Source organism: Lissotriton vulgaris, chromosome 4_1 (genome assembly GCF_964263255.1).
Source record: "Lissotriton vulgaris chromosome 4_1, aLisVul1.2, whole genome shotgun sequence".
In the NCBI taxonomy this organism is placed as follows: domain Eukaryota; kingdom Metazoa; phylum Chordata; class Amphibia; order Caudata; family Salamandridae; genus Lissotriton; species Lissotriton vulgaris.
In genome coordinates, this window is record NC_141691.1 from 801,470,635 (window position 1) to 801,495,656 (window position 25,022).

At 43.1% G+C, this 25,022-nt stretch overlaps 1 protein-coding gene across 1 annotated transcript in view; it reads left to right on the forward strand.

Moving 5' to 3' along the window:
- KIAA0319 (KIAA0319 ortholog) overlaps positions 1-25,022 on the forward strand; it is a 993,525-nt gene that overhangs the window by 780,916 nt on the left and 187,587 nt on the right. The window contains exon 12 of the mRNA XM_086965138.1: positions 20,248-20,380. Within this exon, the coding sequence (XP_086821264.1) occupies positions 20,248-20,380 (133 nt within the window). The remainder of the gene's footprint in view (positions 1-20,247; positions 20,381-25,022) is intronic.

Below are 25,022 nucleotides of genomic sequence, written 5' to 3' on the forward strand. Positions count from 1 at the left end.
TTAAAGCTGTGATACATAGGGTCAGTATCTCTAAACAGGCAGGGATGCTTTGTTCAATCCATACTGAGTTGAGCGTATACGAACAAAAACTAAAAGAAGTAGATAGCTGCTCTCTTGCAGATCCCGCGGTAACCTCTTTTCATGCCCGTTCAGCACTGATGGTTGAATTCAATGACGCAGCTGCCCGGGAAGTCAAATACCTAGGGAAGTATGCAAAGTCTAGGGTTTATGGAGAGGGCGACAGACCAGGCAAGACACTTGCAAGAATGCTGCACCCACAATACTGATCGGCATACATTACGCAGTTGGACTTTGACAATAAGACCCCAATATTGTTGAATACTGACATCACACGGCCCTATTCATATTTTACGTGACTGTATGAAACACGTTTCGCCCCTGGTGAGGACTTAGCTAGTAGCAGGCCCCCTGGGTCCGACGGCCTCTCGGCTGACTTTTATAAAGCATATCAGGACGTACTTGTGCCACGGCTGGTTGAGGTGTATGCAGAGGCCTTGGAAAGTGGTTCCCTCTCTCCAACTATGCGAGAAGCAATAGTCACATTACTTTTTAAACCAGGCAGAAATCATACCCAATGCCAATTGTACAGACCATTATCGTTGCTAAATCATGACTATAAAATTCTCGCTAAAATCTTAGCAACGCACCTCTTGCTGCTAGTGGATACCATCTTATGTCCCTTCCAGGGGGAGTTTGTTCCCGGTTGATCCACGACCATTAACCTGCGAACAGTATTCTCAGTAATAACCAGATTGAACCCACACTCCCTGCGGCTGTCGTTATGCTAGATGCAGAGAAGGCATTCGACTCCCTGGAATGGTCCTTTTTGTACGCAGCAATACAGAAATTAGGCATTCCCATAGGTTCCTTAAGCCTGATTCACCTGCTATATTCTAACCCGCCTGCTTGGCTTTGAGTGAACGGAATTCTTACTGCTCCCTTTTCTCTGTACTGTGGCTCTCGCCAGAGGTGCCCACTATCACTCCTATTGTTTATTATACCAATTGTCCCTCTAGCCATATGCAGGAGCGTCATCTTCACAGGGGCTTACAACTACACACTGGCCCACTCATAGCCTCCTTCTACGTCGACTATGTACAGTTATTTGTTCGTCACCCGGAAGAAAAACTTCCTCCATTATTAAGAGAGATAGTACGATTTGGCGTACACTCGGGCCTTGTCATAAACTGGTCAAAATTAGAGATGTTGCCTCTAACGCCTGCAACCACTCACATGGCTATTGAGTTTCCTTTACGCTGGCGTACCTCTCCACCTAAATACCTTGGTATTTATTTACATTGCAATGCAGACAAAGTTATCTGTATCAACTACGGACCGGCTATTGACCATCTCACTTCGCAGGTTGACTGCTGGGTCAAACTACCTCTTTCTATGGCCGGCCAGATAGCCATCATTAAAATGGTGGTACTCCCGCACCTGCTATACCTATTCATAAATATCCCAAGTGCATTGACAACTGCCTTCTATTAAACGTCATTCTCAGTGTTAATCCGACTGGTGAGGGCGGGTAAACAGCCAAGAAACGGATGGGACACACTCACAATGCCATACGAGTGAGGAGGCTTCGAGGTTCCCGATCTCTACCTCTATTATCTGGTGGCTCAGACCCATTTCACATACTTTTGGTATTACCCGATTCTCGCATTCAGTATATCACACCTCAGCAATCCCAAATAAACCTGATCTTACTCTCGTCACTCCTCACTCAGGGACTCCCACAGTGCCCCGCTTAAATCCAGACAGTATCCACAACATGTTGGGCCTGGACCAAACTGCGTAGATATCTGAAACATGACATCTTATATTCCCCCCACAAACTGCTACCCGGCAATCTGTGGCTACCCCCCCACCCCACTGAAACTCTTACTTAACGGACGCTGCAAGAGTTAAGGCTCCGCACTATGGAGGATCTGTTTAAGGACTCCTGGTTGTGCTCGGTTACTGAATTTGTGGCGAGAGGCGCTGCTACTTACATGGACCGTTTTTTAATACACAGAGTGCATGGAGCCCTGAGGAGTGTTTTGCCTGATGCTGCTACTTAACCAACAGACTTCCCCCACTCACTCTAGTCATTAAATCTACAGACAGCACACACCTTATCTCCTGTCGATATCACATATCTCAATACCTACAAACGCTAGTGGAACTCAAATCTAGGAAGGCTTGGCAGCTTGATTTGGGTGAGACTCTAACAGATGAAATATGGTCCTATTGCTGTGCCCAAAACCCGATACGTATCGAATAACTATAGACGTAAATTGATATATTTCAAATACCTCCACAGAGCATATATTACTCCTAAACTGATGGCCAAAATTAACCCCACTGTCTCTAACCCATGTGCTTGGTGCGCAATGCCGGACGCAGACTTTGCGCATCTTGCTTGGAATTGCACACCCCTCCGGGAATATTAGGAGGCTATTTTTCGCAACTTATCACTCATGATTGAAGTCACGCTACTACTCTCTCCATTGATGGCATTGTTAGGATATGTCAAACACCTCAAGAGAGGTGCAAGAAGATTCCCTGCTTTTGTGCTCCTCCTTGCTAAACAACAGGTATCTTTACAATGGGGTAGAGCCCGAACACCACCAATCAAAGACTGGGTTAAGGACCTCATTTATTTTAATACAACAAGTGATACATATGCTACACTGCTACCTCTTACTTCCCGCCCTCGGGATATTTGGCAACCACTTAAGGACTACTTACAGATGAATTCTTGAGATGGATCATTGCGGGAGCTGGACGAAATGTGAAGTGAAACAAAGGCTTACATATTCCCACTCAGTTAGGCATCCAGAACCAGGTAAATATCTACAAATTAGTCTCTATGTGAATCCTATCCACTAGATGTCGCGAACTGAAAAGTGACCCTATATGAGGTACTTTGTGCACTATATTATACTGTGAATCACAAATGCTCCATTATTGTAATGTTAGTTGTGTTTATTTGTTCGTTGGTTTTTAGTACTGATCCTGGCAATTGAAGACAAGACAAAGACAAGCTATGAATGTAATACGTAGCTCTGCGTTCTTTATCTCTATAATATCATGTATCGTCTTTGTTATTGCTTGGAAAAACCAATACATACATTTTCCAGAAAAAAAGAAAGCTCCGGAGGTCTGACTTCCATAGTTTGACCAGAAGCTCATTGAAAGGCAAGCCGGTGAATCCACACCGAATACGGACTGGTGGAGATCTTCGAGAACCCTTGGAAGAAAAAGCTCCAGAAAAGTTTCAAGGTCAGATGGTAAACATGTTGACCGAGGCCTACTGCGAGGGGTAGCCGCACAGAGCTCCATCGCAGTCGGCCTGAAACTTTGGCTTTGTCCTGGTCTAGTGTGACCAAATGTCCCAATAGGCGCAATGGGTTTCTATGGTAAGCTACTGGAAAACACGTTAAAAAATCGTTGGCTGAGTTCTTGGAAACAAATCATTGTGTCCACCCCACCCAGATGAGATTCCGTGCAGCGCACAGCACTGAGTCTGCTCTGTTAGCAGTGGTGGAGGAACTCAGAATGTCATTGGATCGGGGAAGATAAGCAGCTTTTTTACTCCTGGACCTGAGTGCTTCTTTCGACATGTCCCTAATCTGCGGGGTGCCGGTCGCTGAGTCCCACACTGTTTAATGTTTATATGGAGCCACTATCTGAGATTGCCCAAGATTTACTCTATAGACCCCAGAACCAATGGGGACTCTGACAGGTTATGCCCTGCATGGAGAAAGTTATGGAATGGATTACTCACAGGTGCTTAAAACTAAACGAGGACAAAACGGAGTTAATGATCCTGAATAAGACAATTCCCAGGCCATCAATAAGTTGGCCTAATTGCTTGGGCAGCCCACCCACGCCAAAACTATCCATCAAGAACCTGGGCTTTTGGCTCGAAAAGGACTTCTCAATGATGACTCAAGCCAAGAAAGTAGCCGGCATCTGTTTCGGACTACTCAGAACACTCCGGAAAGTACTAGATCGGATTCCCATACAGCTCAGAAAGACTAGTCCATTCTATGGTCACATCATGCCTGGACTACAGAAATGTACTATTCCTAGGGGCGCCGAAATACGTGATTAACAGACACCAGGTGGTCCAGAATGCGGCAGCTGCTGTCTAAGGCCCCAGCTAGGGAGTCAGTCAAAAAGCACCTCAATGAACTTCATTGGCTTCCGGCGGAGGTCAGAATCAAACTCAAGACACTGGTTATAACGCACAGAACTTTGCTCAACATGGGCCCAAGGAAAATTAGAAACTTGGTATCCACATATGTCGCAAATAGGAATCTGAGAATGAGCACAGAAGGATTTATAAAACCAACATGTGCCAGGAAAGCGAGGTGAGGAGGCAGCTCCTTCTCCCACCTCCCAAACTCTGGAACTCATTACCGCGTGAATCACGGATCATGAATAAAGAATTTGTATTTTGGAAGTCAATAAAAATGTGACTGTTCAAGCAGTACCTCTAATTGTCGCCCAGCCTCAGCTTGCATCCTGTCTCTTAGCGCTTGGAAGTCCTAGGGTAGCTATGCACTCTACAAATCCGAAATAATAACAATAATATGTCCTATATAGTGCTAAATCTTCAAACATTCATATCTCCGGTTCCCTACATTGTTTTTTATTTTGTTTTGGTGTTATTTTAAAGTTAAAAATAATTCCTATGTTTATAAATTGGTGTTAGATTTTTATTGTGTGTTGTGTCTTAATTATTGGCTGAATTGGTGTTTTAAATGCTTTACATACTTGTCTCTGAAGTTAAACCTGCCTGCTCGCAGCCAAGCTATCAATGGATGAAGGGTTGAGCATGGGAATCATTTTCTGAGACCTTTTCTGAGCCCTAAACCGTGTCAGTGGCCCTATTGCCAGTGGTAGATGCATATTTGGCACTACTAATAATCCTCTTTCCAATACTTGCACATAGCAACGATATTTTTTAAGTTCCTTTCAACTACGACAAAAATATAGGCACACACTGCTTGGTTGAACTAAGAATTTTTAATTTGAAATCCACCTTTCAACCTATGTACTTTGAAATTGAATACTGTCTTTGTTTCAAAGATCACATGAATGCGAAGGCATGTGAATCCATCCTCCGTGCCAGTATGACACAATTAAAGATTGGCACTCTTATTATACATTGCCTTCATTTAAAGTAAAAGCACACGTTTCTACTGCAGGGATTAGGCACATTTTCAGTTGGGTATCATTTAAAATTGATCACTAAACTAAAACCTCACATTAGCAGGCTGAGATCCAGACCCTGTCCTTTACAGTTCGGCTCCTCCAGTCATTCTCGAATGCATGGAGCAATAATGCAGCTGAATACATTTGATGACTTCCAATTTAGAAGAACCCTAAAAAATTTGGAACGTTCACTTGTCTGTAAATGGACGTCCATGTTTGCCTAAAAAGTAACATTGTTTAGAGCCGATGTTCCCAACCTTTTTAGTGCTATGAACCACTTTTTAGAACAACATACTTCGCCCGGGGTGGAACAACCATGAGAGAGAGAGCCTCAGGCCCCAGGTAAAGAACATCCTATAAAATAAGTAAAAAATGTGAAAAAGAACTAGAAATGTCCAGAAGATTAGTTCAGTGTCTCTACAGCAGTAATGTGTTCATCAGTATCATTTTGACTTCTTTTCATGAATGACTTAGGTCAGGGGTTGATCCTAGTTGTTTTGGTGAGGTCAGACTGGCTCCTTTGTGTGTTTAGACCCCAAAGTAACGTTCTCACACTGCATTAGACCGAAAATTAATTGTGCATGCCACTTTGAAGAGTCCTCAATATTTTCCTAACAAGAAATACTTTAATGGTCCAATTTAATTAAAGGCCTTTGCGGGGAATGAGATTTTGATATCAATTTATGATCAATTTAATAACTTATCTCATTCGTCAATTTTGGACCGTTGGTATCTGTCATTGAGTAAAAGACAAACCCCACATAGGTTAGATAAACCCCATAAACTGACGCCACTCGGAAAAACCACTTACAACTGATGAAGTTTTGAAAGTTTTATATAAAAGTCAAATTTAAATGCGATACAATCCCCTCAGGATAAACCTCAAAGTATACAAATACAAAATCAATTCCAGAATCTGCAATTTAAAGCATCGATGTGAAGTGGTTCCTTTGCGTCATCTACAGAAAGAGAAACGTATCAAGTTAAATCTGTCCCTACTCTATACTAAGTGACATCCCTACTTTGCAAGTTCTTAACCTAAAAAGGTGTCAGCAGTTTGACTCCCAAAGAAGTTCAAACTCTCTTAGCCTCTAAAGGTAACTTAAGTTTAAGAAGCAGTACCCTCTCTGCCTACCCATCCGCTCTCTAAGGGTCCTCGGCCTACTGCTCTCTTGCGCTCTGATCTCTCTCAGCGCATCTGCTCAAGTCATCTGCTCTATTGCCCTTCTCTCTGAGCTGTTCGCCTTCGCCTTCGCTAATGGCTAATTGCTGATTGCCGATTGCTATCTTCACCCCGGGGTGCTGTCCCTAAAATACACAATCGCAGTGTGGGTGGAACGCCCCTTGACGCCCACCACGGACTTTCCCCATGAGGTAATCTTCCAGCCTTTTCCTTGCTTCGTCTCTTTCGCCGTCCGTTAAGTTGACCTTTCTCCTCAGATGTCATCTTCGTCTTCTTATTGGTAACTTCATTCAATATTATAATTGACATTTCAGAGCACAAGTCAACATTGTCAACAGAACTTTAAACTACGACTATGATGTTGACCCTTCTAGGTCCTGTGAATGGACTTCTCAAAACAACTCTCAAATTCTAAGCGCTTCTTATCACGTTCAGACCATAAACCTTGTCCAGCGTTGTCACCCTAAATCTAGTAAGCTCTAGACTCCTTGGCTCGCACGTTCACAGCAAGGCTATTCACGACTCCTGTGAGCCCACTAAATTACATACAGCGGACTACACTCCTGTGAACCCTTGGTCAGTCAGGTTAAAATCACAAATGACCTAAACCTTTCTAACATTCTTACTAAAGCCTTCTACACAGTATAACCTTTAACACACATTTATATACTCGTATTTAGCAATCCCTTTACATAGAAGTGAATACATTATACATTGAATACAAACTACATAAGGTATAACTTTATATTCTCATTCGCTATATCGTTTTATACATGCTCTACGCATTTCTTCACGTTTCATTTCTCGCCGCTTCTCCATTTAAGGTTATACACGTACATGAATTCTACTTTGCACGTTCTACATTTCGTAAGCATTTCTATACATTTCTACATCAGCCCACTACGTATACGGGCCTTCTAAATCTAATGCATATTCTAAAATGAATACAGTTACATTTCCTATATTACTTTGGATTATCTCAGTTAACTTTATGCTATAAGTGTCAACTTCACGTTACAATATATTTCATTCCTACGTTATACGATGTGCTTGTAAATATGGCCTATACATAATTTTTATTCAAATTTGCGCTCTCTCAGTCCCCCCTTTGATGACTTCTAGGAGTCATCACTAAATGAAATTTGAATAATATCTCTACACAGAACTAGTTACAATATTCCCTCTTTTCATCGTTTCGAGAGCTCTTAAGCTTTTGTACTGTTGGTCTTGTAAAGCAGCTAATCTCCTTTCTTGCTCTCTCATTGTTCGTTGTAACCGGTTCGACCTATACCATTTATACAATTTTACTAAACCTAACAATGTGATTATACAAATTAATACTATCAATACAGGTTTTAATATGTACCATACTATGCCTTTACCAAGATTAGTAAACCAACTCCCAACCTTTCCTACTCCATGACCGACTTTTTCCCAAACGTTTATTTTTGATAAATCTTCGATTTCTTTATGAATCTGTGTAATGTTCTGTATGACTTTCTCAAGTGGTTTTGAATTATCAGGAATATAAGTACAACATTCCTGGACCTTCAAAGCCTTACAAACTCCGCCTTCTTTTGCTAGCAGTACATCTAAAGCAAGTCGGTTCTGAAGAACCATTGCTCTAATCGACTGCATCTCCCCTTCTACCAACATTAAAGATCTTGCAGTACTTGCAGATAATCTATCTACAACTGTAGCTAGTCTCCTGATCTTAACATCGTTAAGTATTAAACCTAACATAGGAAACATTGCTCCAAATACATCTCCTACTACTTCTGCATCTCCTACTTCCCTTTTCGCTCTCCTCGAAGCCTTTCCTTCTACCATCGCTACATCCTTTGCATGATATATTTTGGGGAAGACAATTGCCAAGTAACACGAACCGTACCAATTGTCAGGTAGTTTTACATAGGCATTTCTTCCACATACAAAATACACATTCGGAATAGCTTGCATCCCTTTCATGAAATCTTTCGTATAGTACTCCAATCTAAAAGCATGTTCGCAATTTACTTCACCTACAGATACACTCTCATAATACGTCTTGCTTCGAGTTAAACATAACTTTCCTTTCTGCGTTTTATCCAAAGCTATTGGACCATTACTACCTTTCTTTTTATGTGCCTTCTCTTCTTCTGTCCAATCCGTCTTCCATTGTCCTGACATTTTTAGAATCTTCTGCCTTCTGTATCGGTCATCTACTTGTCCTATGAACTTTTTCTCAACCTCTGACACTTTGCAAGTTAGGTTATTTCTGCGTGCATATGAAGTATCTAGTGTATCCCATGGAAGAAAGAATTTGGCTAGTCTATCCTCCTTTTTATAATAGTCCCACTTATTCATCTGCTTATAATTCGGAACTTCAGGCAGTACCGAATCATAATTTGAAAAGTAGTACTCAAATCCTTCCCTACCATAAAATATACTAAGCAGTAAACTACATGTTATCCCATAAGTCAATGGGAGATGATGATATCTAATGCCTTAATCTACAGAAGCCGGCAATTGCATACAAACATAGCAATCTTTGGCCTCCATGGCATCGATATATTCGTACAACAGTTTAGCATATGCGTTTGACCTAAAATTTCCCTGTGACTCGTCTACGTGTAACCTACGAGCTTCATCTGCTAGTAACGCCTTTTCACGTATAACATTGCTCTCCTCCTTCTTCCCTACAAGAGCAGGTTTCAAAGTCGTTACAGTTTTCACATTTGCTATTTCTTTATCGTTTTCATGTCCTATTATGTATGATATGGTCACTACTGTAATTATTAGAAATATTACTATTGCTATAAGTGTACCTACTATATATCTAGCTTTTCTGTTTGGGTTGCCGTTCTCCATGTTATCAAAACAGCGCAACTCGTTCTCTAGCGAAAATTTTCTTTTCTAGTCTTTGGTTTCTTTGTTTGCTTTCTCAGTCTTAAAGTGCTTTTTATCAATAAAGTCTCTTTTTCGCAACAATGTCTTTTCTCTTTCCAGCAGCAGACAACCCTAGCCCTTCTCCGTCCTCTAAATGTAATCCCTAATTTTATTCTTCTTTCCACTCGGCGCTAGGTTATCTTCTTCTTTATAACTTATATACAAAAAGTCTTTTATGCATCAACAATTATTCTCGCACCTGCAGCTTTCACAACAATTTCTAATAATTCAAAACGAATGACTTTTTCTTCTTCTTCCGGAATCTGCTGACCAAACGTCGGAAATTGTAATCTATTTAGCACTAGATCTTGAATTTGACTCAAATATGGGGGTATGGGAAGTGTGAAAGTCAGTAACCCCTCAGTCTCGAGTCCAGGCGTCAACATCCATATCTCCACTGCCACAAATGGATCGTGATCGATTACTTTCACTTTCTTCACTCTCCCAGATTTCTGTCCCCAAGACATCTGCTAGATAAGTCCACTCTGGGGTGGCGTACCTTCTGCAGGGCACACGTACCCTTCTCGATCTTCTTGGACTTTCAGTTCCTGAGTCTGTAGTTTCCTCTTCCTGATCCGATTCTTCAGCGATCGGGACAAGAGCTCTTTCTTGATCTGCTTTCAAACTTGGCCTTCTCCTTCTCTCCGGCCAACTAGTTTCATCACTCCTTGTCCTCCCGCTCCTTATTCTTGGACTTGTCTCTTGGTCACTTTCCGCTTGTTCAGTATCTGATTCTATCTCCCAATTACTCTCTTCTCCTGAGGCGACTTCGGTCCCACTGGTGTCCTGACCTTCGTCGACCTGTTCCGTCTCAATCTCAGCCTCTTCGATCACCTCCACAGCTTGGCTTTCCCCCTCTATGGCTTCTCCGCTTTCCGCTGGATTCTCATCCGAGAGAGGAGCTGTTTCTTCTAGAGGTGTTGGCACTCTTCGGGTGTGTGAGGCATGTATCCAGTTTGGCAGGCCTCCACACTTTACTGCAGTGTTCGTCACAAGTATGACTTGAAACGGTCCTCTCCAGCGCACGTCTAAGCAGTTCTTTCTGACATGCTTCTTCACCAGGACCCAGTCCCCCGGACTCAGGTCGTGGCACAAATCTTGTGCTGATGGAACCTCTGCAGCCTGGACCTGGAGGGACACATAATTAACGGCATCAGATAGTCCCTTACAGTAGTCCAAGATCAAATCGTCTGTGATGTTCACTAGGGCTGCAGTCGGAACCGATGGCAATCTCATGGCTCTCCCCATTAGCACTTCATGAGGAGAGAGACCTGTTTTCCTATCTGGTGTGCTACGTATGCTCATAAGAACCACTGGAAGTGCGTCTGGCCAACTCAGGGATGTTGCTGAACAAACTTTGGCAAGTCTGGACTTTATCGTGCTGTTGATTTGCTCTACAATCCCTGAAGCTTCTGGTCGATAGCTGCAATGAAGTTTCTGATCGATACCTAAAGCTGAACATAGCATCTTCACTATTTCGCTGTTAAAATGAGTTCCTCTGTCCGATTCCAAAGAGGATGGCACCCCAAACCTCGGTATTAACTCTCTAAGTAACAATTTTGCTACTGTAAGTGTATCGCACCTACGTGTAGGGTAAGCCTCAACCCATCTAGAAAATATGCAGACAATCACTAAAACGTATCTGAGTCTATTGCATTTAGGCATTTCTATAAAATCACGCTGCATTCTACTATTAAAAGGCCCCCCAGACCTCCCAATATGACTCAATGTGACTGGTGTTCTCTTTCCCACATTTAGCTGCTGACAAATCGTACATCGCTGACACACGGCTTCTGCCGCTACTCTAAACTTGGGATTAAACCACGTTTGTCTGAACACTCTCACCATAGCATCTCTTCCTATGTGCGCTGATCCATGCAATTTCCTTGCCATTGGACTAACAAGTTCATTTGGTAAAACTGCTCTCCCATCGGCGGATATCCAGAAATTCATCTCACTTCTGGAACAACCAGCCGTTTCCCAACTCCTTTTCTCCTCGTCTGGTGCATTTTCCTGAACACTTCTTAATTCATCCCACGTATCTACAGTATCTAACAACATTGTCAATTCAGTTCTTTCTTGGACTCCCCCCACTTTTACATCAGTGTGAGAATATCCCTGTTCTGCGCAGTAACGCGCTACTTCATCCGCATAGCGGTTGCCTAGTGATACAAAATCAACGTTTTTCGTATGCGCTGCGCATTTGACCACTGCAATAGCTGTTGGGCCTTGCAATGCCTCTAACAAAAGTCTCACAAATTCTCCATTCCTAATGGGAGAACCCGAGGAGGTCATGTAACCTCTTTGAGACCATAACTGCCCATAGTCGTGAACTACCCCGAAACCATACTGGCTATCGGTGTATATGGTGACTCGAAGTTTGTCGCCTGCTAGGCAAGCACGCGTCAAAGCAACAATTTCAGCTACCTGAGCGGAGTGTACTCCTTCCAGGCAAGCGGCTTCTATTACTCTCGTAATTGTGCAAACTGCATAAGCTGCTCTCAGCTGACCGATATTGTCCCTTACACATGAACCATCTACAAAGAAAATTTCATCGGGGTCAGTCAATGGCTCATCTACAATATCGGGTCTCGGTTTGGTGCATAGTTCAGTCACATCAAGGCAGTCATGATCTGTACAATTTTCATCATCCACCTCATTCGGAAGTGGCATCAAAGTTGCAGAATTCAAGACGGAGCATCTTTTTAGGGTCACATTCTCGGCAGCCAGTATGACTTGCTCGTAGCGTGTGAGCCTGCTATTCGTCAGATGCTGAGTCTTAGTCCTGGTCATTAACAATTCTACAGAATGCGGTACAAACACCTCTAACTGGTGACCCATGACCACGCTTTCAGAACGTTCAATGCTGACACCCGTTGCGGCTACGGATTTGAGACATCCGGGCAACGCTGCGGCTACTGGATCTAATGTAGCCGAAAAATACGCTACTGGTCTACGCGCATCTCCGTGTATCTGAGCTAAAACTGCTAAAGCGCATCCCTCTCTTTCGCAGCAGTAAAGCAAAAATGGTTTTGTGTAATCAGGCATTCCCAAAGCCGGGGCACGACATAAGTCCTCCCTCAGCTGCAAAAACGCCATCAAACAATCTTTGTCCCATGGTACCGGATCACTTACTCCTTTGTGCGTCAGTTGTAGCAACGGTTTTGCCTTCAGTGAGAAGTTGGCTATCCACTGCCGACAATAACCGACCATGCCTAGAAACATCCTGACTTCTCTTTGTGTTGTAGGCGCGTTCATTTTCATGATCGCCTCTATTCTGTCTGGAGACACCTTCCGTTTTCCCTTTTCAATCCTATGGCCCAAGTATTGCACTTCATTCTTACAATATTGCAATTTACTTGGAGACACCTTGTGCCCGTTCTCGGCCAAGTGATTTAACAAGGTTATGGTGTCTACTCTGCAAGCTTCCTCAGTTTCTGACGCAACTAGGAGGTTGTCTATGTACTGGACCAGAACTGAATTCTTGGGCAGTACTAGACTTTCAAGATTTCTTTTTAATAGCTGGTTAAAGATCGATGGGCTTTCTGTATACCCCTGAGGGATACGACACCATGTTAAAACGCGATCTTCCAGCTTAAAAGCGAAAAGATACTGACTCTCTTCATCTAAAGGAATCGAAAAGAAAGCCTGGCACAAATCTATCACGGTAAACCATTCAGCTTGGAACGGTATCTGAAATAATATCACTGATGGATTCGGTACCACTGGACAACATGAGACAACAATATTATTAATCTTTCGAAGATCCTGCACTATCCTGTATTTTCCACTAGGTTTCTGCAAACCCATAATCGGGGAGTTACATGGACTTCCCACGATCTCCTTCAGTATTCCTTGTTTAATCATAGATTCGATCACAGGCTTTATTCCTGCAATCGTCTCTGGAGTCAACTTGTATTGTGGTATTCTTGGATACTCAGCATTGGGTTTTACCATAATCTTTACTGGCTCTACCCCTTTAATCAATCCTATTTCCTCTCCAGTAAAATCCCACACCTCAGCTGACACTTTCTCCCTCAAGTCCTGTGGAAGCTCCTCCACTGTCAAGGTAGGATATAGTTCCACGCACTCCTGCGGGTTTACAACCTTAAAATCAGCATCCTCATCATTGGTCTGCACTTCTACTCCTTCAGGTGTACAATGTATTGTGCAATTCAGTTTACACAACAGATCTCTTCCTAGCAAACACACAGGGCTAGAATCACAGATCACGAACTGATGTTCGTCACTGTAATTCCCTATCTTTACTGACACTGGTTCTGTCAGAGGATTCGTCATCCTCTTGTTTGCGACTCCTACCACCTGAATCGTCTCTCCCGATATTGGCAAACCTGGGACTACCGCTGATCTCAGCGTGGATCGAGTGGCCCCTGTATCCACCAAAAAGGTTGTAGGACATCCAGCTACTTCAGCCTCTACGTATGGTCCTCTCTGATCTACTTCCAGGGCTGCACCTAGAGTACAGTCTTCCTCCCTATTCACTCGTCGCCCTGTAAGAGGATCAACATAGTAGCATTCTTCTCCTCCTACGAACAATGGCATTTGTCTATAGGTTTTCCCTCCATTTGTGATGCGAGGTGGTTGAGGAAACGGGGCTCGAGGAGTCTGAGTCCCCCCTTTGATAAACTTTCCCTTCGGGACTGCGGCTCCCTTAACCACGTTGTTCTGTACCTCTTCCTCCTCTTGCTCTAATTCTCCTGTCTCAACATTGTAAGAACACTCGCGTCTCCAATGTCCCACTTCGTTACACTGATGACACCTCGTTGTCTTTTTCAGTGTCGCAATATCCATTCTCGGTCTCGGTCTTTCCTCCTCATCTCTGCTCTGATTATTCTGTTTCTTTGCTTGCGTTCCTGTTCCCTGTTGCCGCTGTCCACCCTTTCCAGCTGCTTGCATTTGTACCAGCATTAACTTTTCCTTGAGTTTCTTTGCCTTAGAATCTATCTCATCGCTACAGTACCTGGCATACCTCAGAATTTCATCTAAGGGTTTGTTCTGCCAACAGATCAGATGCTGTTGTATCATCAGGCTTATGTCTGGTCTTAATCCTAAAACAAACTTCGACACAAACTGTCCTATGTCCTTAGGATCCATTACGTCTAACCCACTGTATTGTTTAAATGCTTTCAGTAACCTCTCATAGAACTTGTGAACTGTCTCTTTGGGCTCCTGAGTTGTTCGATCTATCTTAACCCAGTCTATATCCTGCACTGGCACTTTCTCTTTCAGCCATGTTATTACTCTTTCGTATTTTTCCATGACTCTATCTGATGGACCATTTGTCCGGTTATCTCTCGGAGGCTCACAAGTAGGCCATTCAATACTAAGTTTGCATGCCGTCCACAAATCTCCGGGTACTACGATATCGAACAATGTGTTCAAATCGATCCACAGCACCTTAGAGATCTTCACGAACCTCTCTACCTGCTTGTACCACTCAACGGGATTTTCTCTAAGCTTTGGGAAGGAATTGGTGAATGCCGCCAAATCCCCCCTACTCCAGGGTACGTGAACGTAGTTTCCGTTCGCGATTTCTCGCAAAGGGAAAGCTTCCATTCGCATTAGGTCTGTGTCCTGGGACTTCACAAGTGTACTTCTTCTGACAGATCCCTTCTTAGACCATTTTTCCTCCCATCTGTCCAGATCTCTCCATATCCTAATACACATGACTAGTTCCCGTATGTGTACTCTTAGTCCAATCGTTCTACGTTCATCCAAATCTAGGTCTGTGCAATTTAGCCTATGATTCGGCTGTAAGGCTTTGGTTCGTGACAGGTCTATCATATACCTATTTGCTAAATTAGTTAAATTCTCATGAGCTGACCTCGCTCTCCGAGTAACATCCTTGGATAAGAACAATATTTCATCTGGTGCGTACAATTCTAATCTCTCTATTGCCACTGTGCCATCAATTATTTCATCTAAGTCTGACTTCAAACTCATTACATCAAGCCGTTTTGCTTTTATTTCAGCTCTCAGTATGTCAGTCCTAGGTGGTTCGCTCATACCTCTCTCACCTCCACTATGCGCCCTACGCCTGAACACAGGTGAGTTATGAGGAGTTTTCTTTCCATCCCTTTGTTCCCACCTCTCTAGATCCCAAGCCTTTCCATCTTCCCGTGGGGTGTGGTGGAACATTGCTCCATCCCCCATCCCTACATTGCGCCTTTTCAGCTCGGTTTCTCCAGATACGAGATAGGATCCACCGTTCTGTTCAGAATCACTGTAACTCGCTTGCTGTCTGGTGTCGCTCAATAACCGATAAGGTCCTTCATGGCCCTCCATGCTCCCGCGATCTCGTTCTTGATCACCAGAAGTATGGCGAGACGTTTCGCGACTCCCTACATTGTCATGACTTCGCTCACGATCACCGGATGCGTGGCGAGACCCTTCTCGACTCTCCATGTTCCCGTGATTCCAATGTTGCACTGTTTCACCCGGGGTATGGTGAGTGCATCTGAAAGTATTTCGATACTCCTGCGTCCTTCGTTCCCCTTCTCTAAAGGTGACGCGAGGCACTTCGCCACACCCTGCACTCCTGTCATCGCACATTTGCCTATTGCCGCTGATAGTAGGACAATTATTTCCTCTGCTTTCCTGACTCCCTCTCTCCCACTCCGGGCTGCTCTCGCCAGCTCCACAATGAGAGAGGATCCGGTTATCTTGGTCTCTCCACTCAGCTCCTGTTTCTAAACCTTTATTCCGAGCTTCTTCGGCAGTATCCCATTCTCTCAGGTATTCCCTTAATTCCTTATGGGTTTTCGGTTTTGGTCCTCTTAAGTCCATCGGCCCTCTTTGACCCCCCTGTTCTACCCAGGGACCTGTTGCAGCATCTAATGGGGTACTCCGACTCATCGGTGCTAGTATCTGTCTCTGAGGATTCATCATGGTATTCCTATTCTCCATCTCCGCCCTTTCCCTGTCCCATCGTGCCTGTTCCTCCTGCTGGACCCCTTCTGGGTTATAGATTGACACAATAGGGCCTATGGTAACCGGTACTTGTAGAGCATCTGGCATTTGATACGATCTTGCATACTGCGTCTCTGGCATTTTCTGGACCACGAATCTTCCCACTACTCTCTGTTCGGAACTAGACTGAGGTACTTCCTCCTCTTTCTTGGCATCCCACTCTGTTACTTAGATCGATTTATATTCCCCCCATCTAGCTCCGTCCTCTTGTGGTAATATGGGACTTGCGGCCCCTCCGCTGTACGGCGGTGGTCTATCTGTTAATAGCCTCTCTATCAGATCCTCTTCTGTCTCGCTTTCCTCATCTTCCTCTAGAGGTTTCCTTTCTCCTGTAACTTCTAGCATCGGGTACAGTTTGTCTGCTTCTATCTTCTGCACCCTCCATTTCTTAGCTTCCTCATCCCATTTGGCATCCTGTACTGCCTTTACTGATCGTCTCACTCGTTCCTGGCGCCTCTTTACGCTCTTTTCGTGTGCTGTTCTAAACCATACACTAAGTGCTTCGAACTGTGTTGGCCTCGGTAGAGGTCTTGTTGCAAGCATTACCGCTTTTAGTTCGTTCAATACATCTAGCTTAAACGTTCCGAATCTCGGAAACGTCAGTTCCTTACTTCCTTCGGTTAGCTTATTCCACTCGGAGATCCATAATATCGAGTGCAAGCCTACATTCACTGCCATATGATAAGCTGGTGTGCTTTCTGGTGGAGCTTCTTCTCCGGCATATAAATTTCTTCTATTTCTCCTAAAGATCCTCCTTAAACCCTTAAAACACTTCATTTTCGATAATGTACGGTATTCCTTATTAATTCTCTTCCTTGTTTACGTCCTGATGACAACCACCAATCCCTGTGCGATTCTCGCTAATCAGCCTATCCCAGTGCGGCTCTTCGCTGACGTCTGACAAACTAACCAATCTCAGCGTGGTTCTATGCTGACGTCACTCGTTCCCTCTCTGCAGCAGTTCTCCTCCGTTCTCAACTCGTCTCACGATTTCGCATGCGTTTTCATTCATACACCGAAAAATGACTACTTCCGTCCAAGCGATCACTTTTCTCTGACTGTACGGCCACAGTCTAACTGTAATTGCTACCTCAACTGACGAAACGTCTTCCCTCTTACGGTCAGACGATCGCCTCAACTGATAGGTTACTTACACACAGTAAACGTACGACCAGCGTCCGTTACTCATCCACTCACTCATACGCTCCCCCTATCATCGGTCTGTCGGGAAATCAATGGTACCTCATGACTCCCTTTCAATGGTAGACAAATTACTCTGGGTGTTCGATACACCCGAACCACTTAAGTCCTTCTCTGGAGCTTAAGATTTCATCCGGTTGCGCGCGCTCACAACCTTCCCCCAATCACACTACAGGCATTCAACTCCGCTTGACATTACAACACAGGAACAACATAAAACACCGCAATCTTACAACGCATGACCCTTATACTCACTCTCGACCGACTCTGCTGCTTTTCTCTCGACGCACCGTCAGCACCGTCTTCGGCAGGGATTCGTCTTCTGGTCGTCGATGACTAGGGACCTTGGGGTAAACTAAACCTGGCCTAGGTCGTCTTCCTCAAGAAGATAACCATCATTACTCTGCTACCAACTGCGGGGAATGAGATTTTGATATCAATTTATGATCAATTTAATAACTTATCTCATTCGTCAATTTTGGACCGTTGGTATCTGTCATTGAGTAAAAGACAAACCCCACATAGGTTAGATAAACCCCATAAACTGACGCCACTCGGAAAAACCACTTACAACTGATGAAGTTTTGAAAGTTTTATATAAAAGTCAAATTTAAATGCGATACAATCCCCTCAGGATAAACCTCAAAGTATACAAATACAAAATCAATTCCAGAATCTGCAATTTAAAGCATCGATGTGAAGTGGTTCCTTTGCGTCATCTACAGAAAGAGAAACGTATCAAGTTAAATCTGTCCCTACTCTATACTAAGTGACATCCCTACTTTGCAAGTTCTTAACCTAAAAAGGTGTCAGCAGTTTGACTCCCAAAGAAGTTCAAACTCTCTTAGCCTCTAAAGGTAACTTAAGTTTAAGAAGCAGTACCCTCTCTGCCTACCCATCCGCTCTCTAAGGGTCCTCGGCCTACTGCTCTCTTGCGCTCTGATCTCTCTCAGCGCATCTGCTCAAGTCATCTGCTCTATTGCCCTTCTCTCTGAGCTGTTCGCCTTCGCCTTCGCTAATGGCTAATTGCTGATTGCCGATTGCTATCTTCACCCCGGGGTGCTGTCCCTAAAATACACAATCGCAGTGTGGGTGGAACGCCCCTTGACGCCCACCACGGACTTTCCCCATGAGGTAATCTTCCAGCCTTTTCCTTGCTTCGTCTCTTTCGCCGTCCGTTAAGTTGACCTTTCTCCTCAGATGTCATCTTCGTCTTCTTATTGGTAACTTCATTCAATATTATAATTGACATTTCAGAGCACAAGTCAACATTGTCAACAGAACTTTAAACTACGACTATGATGTTGACCCTTCTAGGTCCTGTGAATGGACTTCTCAAAACAACTCTCAAATTCTAAGCGCTTCTTATCACGTTCAGACCATAAACCTTGTCCAGCGTTGTCACCCTAAATCTAGTAAGCTCTAGACTCCTTGGCTCGCACGTTCACAGCAAGGCTATTCACGACTCCTGTGAGCCCACTAAATTACATACAGCGGACTACACTCCTGTGAACCCTTGGTCAGTCAGGTTAAAATCACAAATGACCTAAACCTTTCTAACATTCTTACTAAAGCCTTCTACACAGTATAACCTTTAACACACATTTATATACTCGTATTTAGCAATCCCTTTACATAGAAGTGAATACATTATACATTGAATACAAACTACATAAGGTATAACTTTATATTCTCATTCGCTATATCGTTTTATACATGCTCTACGCATTTCTTCACGTTTCATTTCTCGCCGCTTCTCCATTTAAGGTTATACACGTACATGAATTCTACTTTGCACGTTCTACATTTCGTAAGCATTTCTATACATTTCTACATCAGCCCACTACGTATACGGGCCTTCTAAATCTAATGCATATTCTAAAATGAATACAGTTACATTTCCTATATTACTTTGGATTATCTCAGTTAACTTTATGCTATAAGTGTCAACTTCACGTTACAATATATTTCATTCCTACGTTATACAATGTGCTTGTAAATATGGCCTATACATAATTTTTATTCAAATTTGCGCTCTCTCACCTTCATGTGCAGCACTGAATGTGGATCTGTGACACCTGTTTTCTAGGCGCATTGGCTGTCTCAACATTCCATGATAAATCAAAGTGGTGTCTTTGGTTATTGATAAGTTCATCATCAAGCCCTCTTGAATCCTGCTTCTAGTGCAAATGAACTAATCTGACTCACCAAATTGGGGAAGAGCTTGTGTCAGGATGGATACTGGTTACTGTGTATACACGAGTGACCTCCAAGGACAAGTTTCCACTGAATATTATTGCTGTACATAAGTTGAATTTGTTTTAGTTAGTATATGTAGCTCACCGGGAAATCCTCCTAACAGATCTGTGGGTGCAAATGTCTGTTGATCCTTATTCAGTGAATCCGTATTTCAAAATTGCAAAATTAGGTGATTTTATTTCAGTTTTACACACCCAAGTTCAGCTCCGGTGTGCAAAAAAGTTTCCCTCAAAGATAATTATCATGAAACTTTTCACATTTATCGCCTAAAATTCCCTATTTATCTTATCCAGAACATAAAAACTGGACATTCCATGTCTAAGTGAAACTGTGAAGGTTATATGCTATTTGTGCAAATATAACCAGAAAATACTTAAATTAATTTACAAAAGTAGTTAGATAAACCTTTAACTCAGTTTGTAACGCAGTGTGTCTTGCTTTTGTCTTTTTTCCTGCAGAAAGTAACCGCCCTCCGACCGCTGTGGCCGGTCTAGACAAGCAGCTGATGTTCCCAGTGGACAGCACTATCTTGGATGGAAGCAGGAGCAGCGATGACCAAGGGATTGTTTCCTATCACTGGGAAAAAATCAGGTATCGGCCTAGCAGCGCAACATAGGTTTATCTGGATCACTGACAGAATATTGGAAACGCAAATATTGTGTGGACTGAAAATTGTGTCAAAAATACAGGAGCTCATGAATTTTAGATTCCGTCATTCTCATTATTATGCCCCTATCTTATGAAGTCAGGAATGCCAACATGTGCATATTTTAGGTCGGTGAACAGCAATCCCATTTTTAGTGAGACTTTTCAGATAACCAGTCTAAAACCAGTTAAGAAAAAGTAAATTTTCTAGTATTTATGGATTCCTTAGGGTGTTCAAAATCAGTAAATATATAATTTCAAAATATCTGGTTGAAGTTTCATTTCTTCTCACAAGTGAAAACAAAACAAGCATTTGAAATTGGATACCCATCCGGCTTTTCCTATCTTCACAATGTCTAGGTGGTTGACCTGCTAAATATACAGATTATTGTGTGAGGTGATAGAATAGAATTGAGAATTCTCGCAAAATTCAGTCACACACATCAGTGACCACTTTTCTGTGGCTAACCTTTTGGCCAGGCAGGGTATGTCACAAGCCGAATAAGTCTGTAACATGCACAAAACCTAAAATACAGCACCCAGTTTACAAAGTGATTTGTATCCGTCAGTCAGACTCACACCCGCTTGTTCCCTGGCAACTGATCATTGCTTTCGTGCTCTTGCCCAATAATATGGTCTTCTGCAGTCTGCACATTTGCCTCTGCAAGGGAACATCACAAAAGCTGTGTTGCTGGCATAAGACCGCGATAAGTAGAGGTGTGGGGCTCAATGTTCATCTGACGCTCCACTTTGTTTTTTGGTGAAATAAGGACATTTGGAATTTTACTGTGCTGAGAGTACTTTCTGCAACACTGTAAAAATATTGGATCAACAGCTGACCTGCATGCTCAGTTCACAAAGACAGTGAGACACTATGTGTCTGCAGCTGTTCAGGGACAGCATTGAGTACATAATGGAAGGTTGCATGTTGGCTGTAAGTTGGTTATGTTCTCAATACACCCAATTTTATTTCCAGAGTCCGGTTCTAGTGTATCTAGCAGTCGAGTGTAGCTGATCACTAAGTCCAGACCTGAATATCACTGGCACCTAGACTGATAATTTGCTCTACCGCAAGAACATTGTTGCATGTTTAGGCCTGCATGATCACCTGTATCGCATTAGTGAAAACTGGGCTCATTTAATTTATCTCCCAATACTTGTCAGCTGAATTGGGGTAGCCCTGCAATGATGATAGCGCTTCTTCTGTTGCAGTGAGGATACGAGTACAATGAAGGAGTCACTGGCTTCAGGAATGTGGCAACGTAGAATAAAAACAAATTCTGCAACAGACCAACTAGAAATTACTAGAATGGTTTCTTGAAGTGCATAAGTTCGTATTAAAATACAGCAGACAGCAAGGAGTTCAATGTTTTCAGTTTTTCATATGCATAATTTGATAAGAAACAAATTGAATGAAAAAAAAAGCTTACAGCTACATGTGAGATAGTGAGACTCCAAGAGCATTACATCCATTATTAGTTGCGCTATTTAAGGAACAGAGTCAATCTAAGAGGATTGTGTTAAAGTATCAGCTCTAATTTCGGTTCATCAGGTCTTCATCAGAGCAAGAGCATGTTGTAAAAAGAGGAGCCTCACAAATTACAGCCACTAAAGGAAAAAAACAGAGTGGGGGTTGAAAAGTTGATCAAACACAAACTTTCTTATCAACAACAAACATCTTACTGCACATATCCTAGCAGCGTTTCAGAGCCTTCAAGTTTTGTTAAAAAATGTAAAGTCATCTTTATTTCTTCCAGTTAAAAGCTTAGACATCAATTCATAGGAATGTGTCCATTCAAATTAACATTTATCAACATCAGCATTCAAAAGTCAAAAAGCCGGATAATGAACATTCAATCAACAAAATGTTGTAAGATAGCTAATTGTAGCTTAATCAGCAGCTAGATTAAGATAAACACTCTTAAAAAATGGTTTGTCTTGAAATATTAGTGTTTTCTCTAAGTATGAAGTCAGCTTAACAGCACCATCTCATAAGTGTGTTTCAGAAAACACATGTATGATAAGCATCTAGTACACAGTGTCAGTTTAAACAAATGCCAATCAAGCAATATATCAATACAAAATCCTTACTTCTTTGTTCAGTCTCTCGGATTGCAAAATTAGATTTTTTTATATTTTCATTCAAAGTCTCTATACCATCCCCTATATATTGTCCTGTGGAATGTTTAGCTTCATTATGTTTTTTAGGAAGGACATAAAATGTCAATACTTTAAGTTTGCCAGACCATAAAAAAATAAAAATCTTCTTTAGCAATTAATATCTCATCACAATATTTTCTTAACAATTCAAATAGCTCATATTGGAACTGATAATTTGTTATTTAATAATTAGTTGGCATGTGTTTTTATCTGCGTGTATCAAGAGGGAGAGAGAGGACCAGATAGCTAGTCCAGATCCCCGGTTTATATGTCAATTAATCAAAAAGAGACTAGCTAAGAAAGGGGTTGGTATGATATTTATATTGTAAAGATCATGGTGACTCAGTTTAGTTTTGTCAATTGGTGGTGGCACCTGTTGGGTGTCTTTAGAAAGCCCTTACCCACCAACCTAGTTGGTGGCATGCTTCATCATCGGGCCCACCCAGTGACACCTAGCGTGTCCCGGGTGTGCTAAGACGCCTGATTACAGCGGAGCAGGTATGTCACTGTGTGTGCGGTGAAGGGTGATGAGATTGTGAGTTTAAAACGGCTTGGCGGGGGTCCCAGTACCCGGAGGGTAAAGAAGCTTTATTATCTGGGCCTCCGTCAGCGGTTAAAAATAAGGCTGTGGGACGTTAGAGGCGAGTTACGACCTCCCACGTCCTTTAGAGTGTCAACATGTTTCAGCCAGTGCCTTATCAATATGCTGGCTTTCTTCAGGACTGATAAAAAAGGGTGTGTGTAATTAAAACTAGTGGGTGTGTAGTGCAGGCTATGTGTCTACACGCCCTAAAGTGTATCTAACTGTGAGAGGGGGGATTCCCTTCTCAAGATCACCTGTACATATAACATAAAGGACAAGGACAAAACATACAAAGGAAAAAGAGTCACTAAGAGATATTGATCATAAGTAATGGCAGCCGGCTTAATAGCGGTTGGGTGCAGGCTATAAGCGGCTCAAGTGTAATGGTACTGGTGGTACCATTATGGTGAAAGATCGCACTAGAACTTCGTTAGTGAAGTGGTTTAAAAAAACGATATTTACAACAGTGGTGAAAGAGGTGAAAAAATGAGGCGTAAGGGCTATTTCTTACGCTAGTTTTAAGTTGTTTTCTCTTCAAGGTTATTTAAGTGGCAAGGGGTTGACCCTATGTGGAAGACAAAGGATGGACCACTGGGGTTAGGAGACCTGTAGGGAGAAAAGAGTGGTGGCGCTTACCCATAGTAGAGGTGGTAGTTCAGCATACTCACAGGATTTCTGGCCAGCGCCGGCTTTGGACCTGTTGTGCCTCCTTCGCAGAACCGGTAAGTTATGGCCTGTGCTGCCGGTTTATATACTGAGGCTGATTGGTTGAGCGAGGGCACCTGGAGGATGGAAGGAATGGTGGAAAGACTCGAGTTTGCCGAGTCATGATCGCGCTCAGGTGAGTGCCGGTTGCTCCGCGTTGGTGCGCTGTGTAGTGGGCGATGTCTGCACATGCGCGGTGCGGTTGACTCATCCGGCGCATGCGCGGTGGATTAGGTCTGCCGCGCATGCGTGTAGTTGGAGCGCTACCTATGGGAATCCTATCGGTATGCGCTGGCGTTTAGCGCATCTGTTACTTTTACACGTGTACGAGTGATTGGAGCTTCAGTAGTTTGTGCACGTGCTGGCTCCTGTGCATGAGCCCTTGGGGTAAAGCGCACATGGTGCTGGTGGGTGGTCTAATTGGGGTAATTGCGCTAAAGGGCAAAAGTTACTCACTACCCAGGCAAATGGTATACAGTTCATGACAAACCTTATGGGCAAGGCGACCCAACATTTAGGACTAAGAGGCTCAGGGGGTTATTCAATTAACAGGGGACAGGTAGTTGAGCCCTGGATTCACAGGTTGGTCAAAGAGTTCCAGGGGATGGCATCGTTCAGACCATGTGTAGCAGTAGAGAGACGGTATATCCATCTCTGCTCTTTGCTAAGTAGTTTCTTGTCATTATTGATGGGGCTTTCAGGGATTTGCTCAATGACTGTCCAGGTAAAGTCATTGGGTGTGTGGTAGTGGGTGATGAAAGGGCTTTTAGTATCCAACGCACCCAGGATCTTCCTTGATGACCCCACCTTCAGGAAGGACTGGGCCCAGATCGCTTGGCACTGCACCAGGGACTGGATGATACTCATCCTAAAGACAGCCAAACGCCTGTCAGATACATTAATGATTGAAATCGAAGAAACAGAGAGGCACTTCAAAGCTACTATTACGTCATACAAGAAAAAGCTAGATGACCAGAATAGAGAGATCAATGAGTACAAGGACTACCTGACCCAGGCCAAATTCAAAAAATTCGAAAAAGATCTTCTGCGTCCCCGTGTCCTGTGGCCCCGTCCTAAAAAAGGAAAATTTGGGCCCTGGTTGGCTGCAAAGAGCGGCATCGGTCCTGGGGGCTACCATTT